Source organism: Branchiostoma lanceolatum, chromosome 13 (genome assembly GCF_035083965.1).
Source record: "Branchiostoma lanceolatum isolate klBraLanc5 chromosome 13, klBraLanc5.hap2, whole genome shotgun sequence".
Classification (NCBI taxonomy): domain Eukaryota; kingdom Metazoa; phylum Chordata; class Leptocardii; order Amphioxiformes; family Branchiostomatidae; genus Branchiostoma; species Branchiostoma lanceolatum.
Genome location: NC_089734.1, coordinates 11,460,320 through 11,474,409, shown reverse-complemented (window position 1 = coordinate 11,474,409; position 14,090 = coordinate 11,460,320). Strand labels below are relative to the sequence as shown.

At 42.5% G+C, this 14,090-nt stretch overlaps 1 protein-coding gene across 1 annotated transcript; it reads left to right on the top strand.

Moving 5' to 3' along the window:
• The first annotated feature begins 516 nt into the window (after positions 1-516).
• On the top strand, positions 517-8,891 carry LOC136446677 (G-protein coupled receptor 54-like). The gene is made up of 6 exons (XM_066445140.1): positions 517-2,774; positions 5,027-5,189; positions 6,137-6,272; positions 6,831-6,952; positions 7,499-7,774; positions 7,997-8,891. The coding sequence occupies exons 1-6, from the start codon at positions 2,512-2,514 to the stop codon at positions 8,261-8,263; spliced, it is 1,227 nt and encodes a 408-aa protein (XP_066301237.1). The 5' UTR covers positions 517-2,511; the 3' UTR covers positions 8,264-8,891.
• The last annotated feature ends 5,199 nt before the right edge of the window (positions 8,892-14,090 follow it).

Here is a 14,090-nt window from a genome sequence, read left to right as displayed (position 1 = left end):
TTGAGCCGGGAGAGCTCATCAACAGGTTGCCCGTAGCTCGCCTGTGTAACGGCCAACGCTCGGCCAATAGTCGGGCGGCAATCCGGTGATTTTAGACCCGTTTTTTTGTCGGTCGGGGGTCGCTCGAACTCTTCGGCCTCGCGCGCGCGCACCTCGCTGAGGCCACTTACGATAACCTGATGACCGCCGTCGGTGTTCCTAGATATTTCGTAACAATCTGAATATAGTTTAAAACATCTAAGATTACTTTCTTATGTCTGCCTGCCTAAGTGCATAGACCAGTGACTGGCTCCTTGTCCTTGCCCCTCCCCGTCTGGTTAGCTTTACTCTCTAAGATTGATACAAGTCTCAACAAGGATATGCACGTGTACCACAGATTTTCGCAAAATATCAATATATGTGCCATCAGGCAGCAAATGGTCAGAAGCATTAGTTCAAAGTGTTCTGCTCAGTCCTATACTAAGCTACATGTGTTAAAGACTTACACTGTAATCCAACAGATGGCGCAGACGACACCAGAGAAAAAGCTATACGGATTCTACGGCGTTTATTTATGTGTGCAGCCATGGTCGTGTAAAGACCGTATGTGATTGGTACTGGTTCTGCCATGCCCGTAGCCGGAAGAACCCCCCCCCCCCCACAGGCTTGATGGTCCACTTTGTAATGTTCAAGATTTTTTTCGAGGCGGACTTGATTGTATCACCAGCAACGCCACAGAGGCTAGAATCCTAGAAAAAACTTTGTCTCTGACTTTACGTCTGAAAATCTCTCAAAAGCACAGGAAATGCCCTTTCAGACGGTTCAATTCTTAAAATTTTAAACGCTCCAGGGTCCAATTTTTAACGTCGAAGGTTTTTCGTCAAGGTGGACTTACTTGTATCACCAGCGGAGCTAGAATCCTAGAAGAACTGCTAACTTTGTCTCTGATTTCTTTCTTTGAAATCCTCTCAAAAACACAGGAAATGCCATATCAGAAGGTTCAATTTTTTTAATTTTCCGGGGGCGCATACCCCCCGGACCCCCATAGAAAGCTCGCGCCTTCGGCGCTCGTCTCGCGCCTACGGACGTAGAATTACCTGATAACCGTAACAGGGCACTTTCAATGTATAAAATGAGTTATGCGTGACTGTTATCTCTAGGATAAAGCAATATGTTATGAAATTTGGATTTGAATACATTTTGCCGACCCACACCATTTAGCCTTAATGATTTCCTACAGTTTCTATACGCACAATTTCATTAATGTATAATAACTCTGTGGCATTCCAGACGCACCAAACGTATGCCAACCGCATGTGTCGACGTACTTCCGACGAATGCCAAGAGTAAAGCACTTTTGCGTATATTCATGTGCGTATGAGTTGCGCATCAACGTTTCTTTGGTTTAAGTAAAGTTTGAGGGGAAGAAGTTGTTTTTCACTTTGACCTAACGTTTGTACAGCCTAGTTACAGAACCAAGGAAATTCCTTTTTCGGCTGAAAACTAAATCTAAACCAAGTACATGTTGATACGCAACTCATGCGTACTTGTACATACGCGCAAGTGTGACAGGGGCTTTAGGTAAAGTTTGCAGGGAAGACATTGTTTTCTAATTTAACGCACCGTTGTGCAGCCTGGTTATCGAACCAAAGAAATGACTTTTTCGGCCGCAGACCTAAACCAAAAAAGTGCGGCTGCTTTGCACATGTACGTGTAGTCGTGCGTGCTTGGGCACTTCTTCATCCGTCGATAATGACTTAGAGAGATTATTACGCGCGGTAAGTAGTGAATAATGAACCCCATCGCAATTATCGAAACTGCATAAGAACGTGTACTCGCCCTATTTCCTGTCCTAAGAGTCATTTAATGAGTTTTTTTTCTCTCATAGAAGGTAATAGACTGCGCACAACTCATTTTAGTAGGCTGAACACGGAACCAGCCGTCAGTACCAGATCGTGTAATCATGCATGATTAGCAACATCTCGGTTAGGTTCACGTTGTACTGTCCCTAAGTGTTTGTAATCGCTTGAGACGAACTTGAGACTGGTGGTGATAGCTAGTGAAATCTCTGTTTTTGTTTGCTCCGTCTTTACCAGAGCAAGCATAAAAACACACCCGATTGAAGATTCTAGTTTATACAAAAAGCCATAGTTCAGCTAGAAGCTATAGTCATTAGGAGGAAGGTTTACCTGGTCACCAGTCTCCACGGGTCGGCTTAGAGATGTTTCACCGGACCCAGTCTGCTAATCATTGATCTGTTTCTGTCAGCATGTCTTCTTAGCTGGCATATAGAGTTATCGCCACCGGGAGCGACCTTACACCTTATTAAGCCAAGCCCGTAAAATTACTTCCCCCGTGCGCGCTAATCTCCCTGGGCGGGCGGGCATCACTCCCACTGCCGTAGAGATTCCGGGGAGCTCCCGATGGCATGGTTACCAGGCTAGAAGGGATGTAGCATCTGGAGTGTTTATTTTTAACCTCGTTTCACTCCCACGTGTTTCAGACATGCAATAAGAGGATCCGGAGAAAAAGATGTCTGGCCTCTTTGAAAACCGGTCTCTCCTCGGGATGGATGACGTCCTACCGTCTGAGATAGTGCCCGAGACGACATGGCCCATCTTGGAGGTCTCCAACACCTCTGAGATGGATAATTTGACCGGAAACAACTCGCTGCCTCAAGCGGAGGTCGGCCAGCCAGACCTCGGGCCCGAAGCGTACGTCGTCCCGACCGTCTTCGCAATCATCTGCATCATCGGCATCGCCGGCAACGCACTTGTCATCTATGTCGTGTGGAAGTAAGTCACTACAAACAATCTATTTTTTTATCATTTATTCGACAAACTTACATGTGCCTCCCTGAATTACATGCAGTTTGTTACAACGTACGGGTTATTAAAAAAATCAATCGATTCTCACCAAAACTTATTCCAATCGAACAAGACAGCCGGAGACTGTACTGGTAAGAGACTTAAGGTGGGGGACAGGCATGCGGCATCACTTCTGGGGTGTCTTGAAAATACTATATAGTGTTACTTGTGGCTCTTGATTTTTTTCCTCCAAGTACTTCTGTTCAAGACAATAATTTATGCAAAATTTTATGACGTCATGATGACGTCTTCAACAATTACAGAGCCACGCCCCTTTTTACAAAAGTGGTTCTTCCTCGCTAACAATCCAATGTACAAAGCTAATATTTTAGGGACAGATGCATAATAATGCCATTGGTCAATACACGGGCTTCTTTTTTGATATCTTTTTAAATTAATTTTTTGGTGAATTTTTTTCAATAATTTAATGAGAACCTCCTTCTGTGGGCCCTCACACATTATCAAAGCATCAGAATGCTAATGCCACCCGTGAGAGGCAAGTTCAGGTGTTAAACTTCAGAACAGCATTTCTTTTTCTGCCCTATCATATACAGTTTTGTCAAACTTTTGCCTTTAAAATCATGCTGTAGGGGTAGAATTCATAAAATTGGCATTTAGTAATCGTAAAATGACCCCAAATCGTCATTATTTGCTTTTTTCCCTATCACGCAAGCACTAACAGTGACATACGGGTCAATAACCTCTGCAAACACACTATCTGACAGTCAGAGCAGTGTTCACAGCCAGGCCAGAGAATCCAGCTTTCCAGAGGGAGGGAGGGGATTGGTCAGGCTGTTCCAAAAGGTATTGGCACCCAGTCAGGACGTTGGAAACTGCAACTTTGCCCTTGAAGTTTGCGGTAAACTGATAACCTATGTAGGAAAATGATGCCAGATAATGAAAATAGACCTATACATCTAACAAATCAGATGGTTATTTTGTCTAAATATTTTTGTTGAAAATGTGCTGCCGCATGCCTGTACCCCACATTAAGCCACAGGATCATTATAGAGCCTTACGGCACAATGTAAGAGAGACTTTTTCAGCCGTTCCGTCCTCGCTTTCGGCAGAGAGAACGCATTGTTGTGTCTGTGGCTGTCGATAGTTGGGGGGGGGGGGTCCATTCATTATTTATCCTACACTGTGGGTGTTTTTACCCTTTGTGTGTGTATCCACTGTTATTGTAAGCAATTGCGATTTATTATTACGCGTTCAACCTCGCCTTGGCCCATCCTCATCTTGAGGGTCAGGGACCATGGTCTCTTTCAGCACCAGCTTCCTCCATCCTAGGTAAGGCCATGTTGATTTGATCATATGGATGACATTCTCTGGGAACTTCAAAACTTATGCCAGCGTGCGAAAAAAGTAAAAAAGTTGTTTCGCAAAAAGAAAGTTGCCTACATTATGAAATCTACGTGGTCAGGAATTCGAAGGTTGAACGAATGACTCAAAAGAAGAGATTCTTCATTTTCGTTCTTTTACATCTCTTTGAATTTGTGATTGACTTCATTATTAGTACATTAGTATCCGTTTTCCGAGGTTTTGTTTTAGATTTAAGGCAAATATTTGCTAATTTTGCAGCTGCCTTGTACGATTTACAGTATGGTTGAAAACATGGGGGGGGGGGCAAATATCAATGGTGGATGTCATCCATAAAGTCGAATCAACATGGTCTAAACGACCGAAAGACATTTGGTCACGCCAGAGCGCTGGCTTTTCGAACAATGTACTAATGTACTCATCAAGTGATGCAAGCTGTAAAGGACAAAAACGTTTACTGTGAAAGAAGTCGTACTCAGCTCATTTTGTCTAAACCACGTACTTACCACAGTGGTATGATATACAGCACATGCCTAATGCACCTCCAAGGACTTTCATGCCGTCCTTTCTGTTCCGAATTGTGTCAACTCGAGTGATTACCACCGCTTGGTACGGCAAAATGTACAATAAGTGCTTTCACTGTTACGTGAACAAATGGGAGTACAACAAAAACTACCTTGTTAGGGGCATAGGCGACTAATGTACAGTATAGCTACAATGTCTTCTGAATTGAGCTCTGAGTCTTTTAAGTGTAGTGCATATAGGGCATAGGGCGTACAGAATTATTCATCGTTGTGACTAAGCGACTGTTGTAATATTGGGTAGGTTTGCAAATAGAACTCCTGTTTCCATTGCTTTAGATATCAGCAGATGAAATCAGTGACCAACTACTACATCGTGAACCTGGCCATCGCCGATATCGCCTTCTTGGTCTGCTGCGTGCCCTTCTCGGCCACAGTCTTCGCCACGACGAGTTGGACCTTCGGACTTTTCATGTGCAAGTTCGTCAACTACTTCATGCTGGTAGGTGCACGTGTCGATATGTGTACCGTGTCTGGTCGTGTGGCGTAGCGGTAGGGTGTTCGACCCGAAACCCAGGGGTCCCGGGTTCGAATCCCCTGACGCCACCGATGTTTATAAGACTTTCCTCACTCCGCCCAGGTGTAAAAATTCGTCTTTGTTTTTGTACGTGACACCGTTAATATAAGTTATAAAAACTTGTGTGCAGTGCCACGTCGTCCTTGTCTCAGCCGAACGCCGGCCGAACACAGCCGACATAGCTCCCGAATCCCTCCTGACCATGGTCGGGGGAGAGTCGGAAGGCCATGTTCGGCTATGTGTAACCGGGCGGGGCTTTACACATAGCCGAACATAGCTCCCGAAGGCTAGCCGACACAGGTCGGCGGAAGTTCGGGAGCAGTCTGACCAGTTTTTAGGCTACGCCTATCTTTAGCGCCGAACTTGAGCCGAACATGCGTAAATAATTCGTTGATTACATAATAAACAGGTCACTTTGTAGTGGCAAGGAGGTTAAAATAAGCCTCCTTGGTAGTGGTACATGCACGTCCGCCACTTTCTTGTCTGGTATGAAGTGCGTACATACGTACGGAGAAATAAGGATCACAGTCCGTTGGCGGTCAGATGAATGAATTACCTAAATACCTTTATTGTAGTTTGTTGTATGACTTATAACACTCGTATAACAAACGTATACATAAAGGTAGACAGCAATATAAGAGTCAAACATACGTTACATATGATATAAAAAGTGTTGTACTAACCTCACCCGATGGTTGGATAGCCTTCAAGCAGATGTTGGTGTGAAGAATTAGATCGTTATGTTTTCAGAGGCTACCTATATTAAGGCATGCAGAATGTCTATATAGATGCATCGGTGGCAACGTTTTAATTTTCTTTGGTGTTGGAGCGTATTGAATCTAATGATGTTTCGCGTCGCTTCACTCTACTAGGTGACCCTCCAAGCAACCTGCCTGACCCTAGCTGCCCTGAGTTTTGACCGCTACTTGGCCATCGTCCACCCGGTCAGCTCTCTTGTCTACCGCACCAAGAACAAGGCTAAGGCTATCAGTGCTTGCATCTGGCTGGGTAAGAATAGTTAATTCCATAAAAATGGAGATGTTGTTTTTGTTTGGGTCTCTCTCTCTCTCTCTCTCTCTCTCTCTCTCTCTCTCTCTCTCTCTCTCTCTCTCTCTCTCTCTCTCTCTCTCTCTCTCTCTCTCTCTCTCTCTCTCTCTCCCTCTCTCTGTGTCTGTTAGTGTAGGATGTTTATAGTTAAAACTCACTGTATGGAATGTGATGACACTTGGTAGATGGGTAGATCTTGGGAAGGCAAAGGCCAACGTTGTTTATTGGCCTTCTGGCGGCTTTCATGTGTATTGCAGCAGAACATCCGGTGTTTGTATCTTTTGCCTTGGACATGCTGTGAACTTGATATTTTGGTGGCAGATAGATTTTGATGTCAGGAAGAAGTGTTGTAGGTCCCCCAGCAGCTTGTTGTCCTTTGCAATCCTTTTACCTAAGAACAATGTACGTTGTCTACTTAGATAAGTTTTTTTCCATACGGAGGAAAAATGTATTAGAAAAAGGAGTGAAATTTGAATTCTTCCACGTTTTCTTAAAGAAGAATTGTTGACTTCATATCAGGGTCGTTTCTGTCATCGCTCCCTGTGGCCATATACCAGACGGAGGTGAAGGGATACTGGTACGGACCTCAGACATACTGCCGACGGATGTTCCCTAGCCTGGAAGCCGCCCAAGCCTTCATGGTGAGTATAAAATAGAATGCCTTTGTTCTCCGAGAAAATCATGATTTATCAGTGTTATTTGTTTGCTTGCTTGTTTGTGTGTTTGTTTGGTTCATGCCCTATCCATTGCTTGTAAAAGTCAAATTACGACCTAAGCGTACCAGTCTGTAATCCGTCCTTCTCGCTGCGTTGTCCAGAGTTCACCAGCCGTCTCCAACCAATCACGTCGTCGCCTGCTGTTAAGAGCCGACTTGTTTGGCTGGTAACCCTCTCCCAAACAGCAGGCGGGGTAGCATCTGATTGGCTGACGGCTGGCCGGCGTTGACGCAGCGAGAAGGACGGAACGCAGGCCGGTACGCCAGGGTCGTTGCTTGATAAACTTAAGCGGCAAACCTGGCATGAGAGGATATCCCTGATATGACAGCAAAGATTGTGTAACACAGGCAAGTCGGCACTAGCACAAGAACCATAGGTTGTTGGTGCTAAATCTAGGTATTCATGCATAACAACAAGTATCTATGGACCGCGTCACAGTCTCCCTCTGAATTCTGTCACGTGCCCTTGCAGATCTACTCCGTTCTGATGAGCTACTTCATCCCGTTGATGATCAGCGCCACATCGTACATCCTGATCCTCCTGCGCGTGCGCCGACCAGCCGTCCAGCCGGCGGGAAACAGCGCCGTGATCCAGGCGCACCAGGCCAAGCAGAAGCGCAAGGTCTCCCTGATGGTGGCCACAGTCGTGCTGCTCTTCACGCTGTCCTGGCTGCCCAACCACATCATCAACCTCTGGCGCTGCCTGGACCCAAAGGCACCGATGACACCGACCATCCACTACATCAAGGTATCTGTATCTGTGTTTCTATCCGTATATGTCAGTCTGTATTAACGTTTGTATATGTGTCTGTATATGTGTCTATATCTGTGCCTTGTATATTGTTCTGTCGGTATAACCGTCCTTCGGCGTGGCGTAACACACCAGCTTCTCAGGAACGCGGCGAATGGCTTTTTGACCACATCAACCCTGGGTTGTTTGTTATGTAATCGTGACTTTCTTTTTTCAAAGGTCGTTGCCCTCTGCCTCAGCTACGCCAACTCATCGGTCAATCCCATCGTCTACAGCTTCATGGGTGAAGACTTCCGCAAGAACTTCAAGAAGGCGTTCCCCAGATGCTTCAAGATCAACGCCGTGGGCCCCATGGTCAAGGACCAGCTTGAGCTCCCGGGACCAAGCGGCAAGAAGGCGATGCTGATCAACGTAACCGAAGTGGCAGGCCAGTCTTCTTTGAAAACGAGTTCGTCTGGCAAAGACGTGCAGACCACATCTGCATGAGCGCATTCCTCTTGACCTCCAAGCAGATATTGGTGGATCGTAACATTTCAATCTACGTCTGTAGAGTTTTTAGGGCGACTGTTGGGGATTGGTTATCAGAAAAGGGAAGGTTACGATCTTTGCTCCCAGTATCTGTTTGGAGATGAATCCTAAACACGTCAGAAAAGATTTACTATAGTTTTACAAACAGCACACTACAAAGGCAAGACCATCTCTTGTCTTCTTACTGCTTCGGGTCCTTAGTGACCCCTTCATTGATGCCTGAATTTTTCAAAGTCTGAAAGACGAGTAATATGAAAGGTGCAAAAAAAACACGAAAAGGAACATTTGGAGTGTAAAATGTAAAAACATTGCCATAAGCGTTTATACAAGGCTTAAACACACACACACACACACACACAGACACACACACACACACACACATACAAACACACACACACACACACACACACACACACACACACACACACACACACACACAAATACACATAAGCCATAATTGAGAGCTGAAAATGATATAATTCAGCTGATTTGTATATATTGAGGTATATTTCTTCATTGACACTCTTTTGTACAGTTACAAAATAGTGCACTATCGTGTAAGTATTCTTCAACATTCCTGTTATTTGGGAAATGGATGCCATTTGGTCGATTTATTCACTGCTATGAATGCTGCTGAAATGATTTTTGTCAAAAAACAAAGCAAACTGCGTTCTCAGTTTTTTGTCCAAATTATCAAGTCATCATAGAATCACATTCTGATTTGAGCTAATACCAATAGAAAACGTCTTCATAATATTCATCGGCATGTAAAATACACCAGGAAATTGCAATGGGTAGAGTTGAGCTACAGCTAGTTGTGCACATGGCGCTACCTACAGACACGTGCTCTGGAACAGTAGGTCAATATGTCTTATCCAAACTTTACTCACTCATTGGACAAGCATACTGCTGGAAAAGATCGCCTTCACTAGCCGTTGAAAGAACTTTCCCGTGTATATTGACCTAGTGTATATACTGTACATAGTGTCTTCTGGTCTCACGACTAGTGGAGGGGTAGCGATTTTGTAAGCTACGACGGATCGACGTCTTGAGAAACTTTAGAGATGAAGTTTTCAGAATCTCTGCCCGTACGTAAGAAAAGAGAGGACTTCTAGATTCTAAAGAAACCATTTCTAATGACTACTTGAAAAAAACCCAGCTAATTCATGTTAGAATGAATTATTACAGGCGTTTCAATGGATTTGTATGTACTACACAGACAATACAGCGTACTTTTTCATCAGAACTTTTGAAAATCTAACTTTTTTAGAAACTTTTTTACCTCCGAGTTGTTGGAAACGGAGACTGAAGACAAAAAATCTAAGTTTCAGCTTTGAAAGAAATTTTCTATAAAAGACATTTTCAGACGAATTTTTCTACATGTTCGCCTGGTCTTTTTTTAAAGAATGGCGCTATTAAAAATTCAAAACGTTTTCTAGTACCTAGTATCACGCTTTTGTGCAGCGAGATTATCCAAAACGATACTATAGATCCGCGTTATTAGCGTTTTGCGCAGATTAATATCTATGATAGGATTAAATTTGATAGCCATAACGTTGTTCGCCAATAGAGAGTATTTTTCTATTCAACTGGTCGAAGAGAGCGATTAATCAAAAGCGTGTCTTAAATCGTTAGGCATAATTCGGTTAGTCGAAGATCTTGCAATGCTGGTGACGTCACCAGTGCTGGGAATACTTCCTAGTTGTTTACCCTTTTCCCTGCTGCCTAATTCCATGACCAATAGGAATTTGGTGTCAAATACCTACCTTAGCAGGCTAAAGGTTAATATATTGACGAGACACAGTGGTTATAAGGAAAAAAATTAGGAAACAAAAATGTACAAATTTTATAGGGAGAAGCCATGAACACCAATTGCTTCCCAGTACTGTCGACCAGATGTTGACGTCATGTGCCTCTGAGGTCACGTGACCTGGTCCTGGTCATCTGATCCTGACGAAGGCTGCAGTGGTTCAGCACGTCTTTCATGCATTGGAACAGAATTTTTTTATATCTACTATGTTTTTACATAGTTAAAACAGATGCTCGACACTAATGATTGCTACTGCTTGACTCTTTGATCTAACCATATCAATGGATCGCTCATACATAACATTACACATACAGATTCCCACAACATCGCAGCATAACATTAGCGGCTGAACTGTGTTTTGACAGCGGGTTAAGAATAGCTTATCCGAATCAAAGATGAAGATTGTGAATGAGTTGATTATTCAACGTCGTCTTAGTTTCTGAGGATCGGCGATTTCAGTAGCGAAGTTTCTGGATAGCTCATGTTTTCTTTGAGCTAGTGGTGGAGAGTTTGTGAAGGGTATTTTTTAAGTGGAATGATTTGGTGGAAAATATGCTAGATGTTGGCACATCGGCAACCAAATCCGTTGTGTGTTATTGAGCACACTTTTAGACAGATTAGCCAAAGAGGCTCGGTGCGGGTCACTCTACTGCCAGGGAAGGTCGTGTAAAGTGCATTTCTAAAAGGCACAACGTCGGGGCATGGTGAGCATCAAACCCGGGACCTATTGGTTCTGAGTCCAACGCTCTAACCGTTGCGCCACACCGACGACATAGATCTATGCCATAAAAGACAGGCGTAGTCCATAACTTTATCGAGTTGATCTCAAGTTTTGCGATGCGTAGCTACTTGTTATTTTAGATGTTTATTTGAATATTGTTGCATCTTATGTTAATTACGTTCTGTCACATATTACGAACTGTTCAGTTCTGTACTACTTGTTGTGTGATTCCTTTGCCAAACAAGTGGCGTCCACATTGGCATTGGTTTCATCGTTTGAGTCAAGTCAAGTTATGAATAGATTTCTATAATTCTAGTCGTGGACATGTTTTGAATCTAGACGTTATGTTTGGGAACAAATCTAGACTATTGTTTACAACAGTGCTGGTCACTATTGACAGTACGATGGAAGCGTTTGAAACGTTTAACTAGTCCGAAGGTACCTTAGACCACACTGACTCGGTTATATGGATGATATCGACGCCCTTCAATTTTCGTTCGTTTCCAAAAAAAAAAGAAGATTTCGACCATGCTGTAAATCGTATAAAGCAGCTGCAAAATGAACAGATATGTGCCGTGAATTGCAACAAAAAAATATATACTAGAATGCCAAAGTCAATTCCAAAGTCAAAGAAGAATATGTTAAAGAACAAAAATGAAGAATCCTTCGTTCGGTATACCATATGTGTGTTAAGCCATTTATCCAAAGAAATGCAATCAGTTAGGGGGTTCCCAGAGGATGTCATCCATATAATCTAATTAAAATGGCCTTACATGCGAGGGCAGTTCAACAAAGATTTCTTCCGACCCACTTTCTTAGATCAATCGGTATAGACTAAAGAAAACTGAACTTCCACATGTATAATAACGTTTATCTTGATACCTTACATTGCTCATTCCTGAACTCCGATCGGTTTCTCTTTTACATGTGCCCAGGTTAAGTAAGTGCTGACAAGGAGGTTTAAATCAAATTTAAACCTCCTTGGTTGTGGTGATGATAGAACCAATTGAATTAAGACTTTCATCAGGGTCAAACGTCACTAAACTCACTTTTATAAATTGGATGAAATTTGCATTGGCGATGGATTGCTCATTCCTTGACAAAGACAGGTTTTATACAGTCGAAAATGTGGTTAACACAAATTTTTGTATTGAAAATTACAGTTAAAACTTGTTTCAGAATGATTTCTACCAACACAGATGAACCTGCAAGCTAAGACCTTGACCCTTATACACCAACTTTCGTCTAAGAGTCTAAGAAAGGTTTTAAAGAAAAGCCCATTAATGGAAATATAATATACATATAAGTGGGACTTTGATAGCCACTTTGTTTTCAAACGTCTCCATTACCACGCAATATTCCACCCTAAGGCTTCTAAAAGTGAACATGTGATGAAAGCAACCGAGTGATTTATTCAAACGTATATCACAGCCTCTGACATAAAAGAAGTGCGTCACAGAAATGTGAACTGGCCTCGTAAGCGTATGCCTCAGTGATATAACAGAGGTTCCAGAACTTGTATTATTCTTTGATTAGTGACCTTGTTGACATGCTTCAAAAGCTAGATTTGTTCGCGTATATGGTGACAGCATTGTGCAGTGATGAAATTCACATTTGTTGCAACATGTAACAGTGTAGTTTTGAAGATCTAGAGTAATGACTGTTTTTGGCAAGAATCGATGATTGTTTGTTGTGACAGAAGTAAAAGTAAGTTGAAGGTATCATTGTTTAAGATGTTACAAACATTGCTTACATCGTGACGAAATTTTAGCTCTCAAACCAACAAGTTGCGTTTTTCGCCACCTTTCGCCTTCTGAACTGAATGAACAGCAAAAGCAGAAAAGCCAACATGTTAACTTGCTATCATATACGGATTGTAAGATTGTAAAATTTGCTTAGGTCTAAGGAAACAATGTTGTGTTTCCGATGTATTATGAGGTTCCCATTATTGATGAAAAGTGCCATTTTGATACCTTTTTGCACCAATATGATATTACCTCTATCCTTGAAACGAATCAAAACTATATCTAGATTAAGATCATTGGAAAAAAAAGTTGTCATTTCATTGGAAAAAAGTAACAGACTGATGTTAGTTTAAAAAAGGCCGATTGTATAACGTTAAATCATATACTTTCTGATAATTTGATATTACCAACAAGGGTATCTACTTGGGATAATATTTAGATCGTGTATGGAATACATCTATGATATTTTGTGATGTTAATTGTTTAATAAATGCAGTAACTGCGTAACATGATGTCTTATGGTATTTTTTTCAGTACTTAACACTTAGAGAATAATCTCATTAACTCATGAAACGGTTGGTACCTGTCCATAGCGATCAGCCTGCAGTTTGCGGTAGGTCCGCTAGTCGCTTTATGTTTAAGGCGTATCACTAAAAGACCTCTATCCACCACTGTCTACTAGTCTCTCTCCCTCTCTTTCTTTCTCTCTAATTTTCCTCCTTCCACTCGCATTTCTTTCTCCCCTTCTTCTCTCTCTCTCTCTCTACCAACCAACAGAACTGACAATTGTATCTTTAACCAAGGTTTTATTGCTTGTCAATATCTGAAGCTATTATCAGAAGATCAACAACAGGAAAGCTTCAAAGTTGATTCTGGAAAGAATGACGGGTCAGCAATGTCGTTATCTTCCTCACAGCGGTACGAGTCTGCGTTACAGGAGTACATAAACATAATTTACCCAAACGATCTTTTTCTGTGTCCAGACCACAAACGGAAGATGCTTGCTTTTAAGGTAGTCTAAAGATTTCCGGGGGTGTAGGCGGGGCTGGGGAAAACAAACTCCGGTTTCAATAACGATTTCAGAATTTGCATACAATATTAAACCTTGTATTGAGGGTAGGGCTAGAAGAGTCTGGGAAATGGTGGGAAAATGAACTTATAATGATTAATTTGTGTAATATTTGTATGTTTTTTAATAACTCTGACATCATGAAACATTCTGTTACGTGACGTCTTGCGACACAGCCTGGCGTGGCCAGACCGGCCTTGAGGGCACCGCGGAGGGTCCTAGTTTTTTTCAGACACTAAGTTCCCGGACAGAGAACTAGTGATCTCCTAAGCCATAGGACAGCTCAGCTCAGCCGTCCAAGGCTCGCAAATGCCAGCCCAGTAGGGCTGACATCTTCTCCCGAGAAAGGGACCTTTTTTTTGGGTTCAAAACAAATCAACAAGAAGGAAACATTACGAGGTAATAAGACAGAACAGATCAACAATTTTTTACTTTACTTT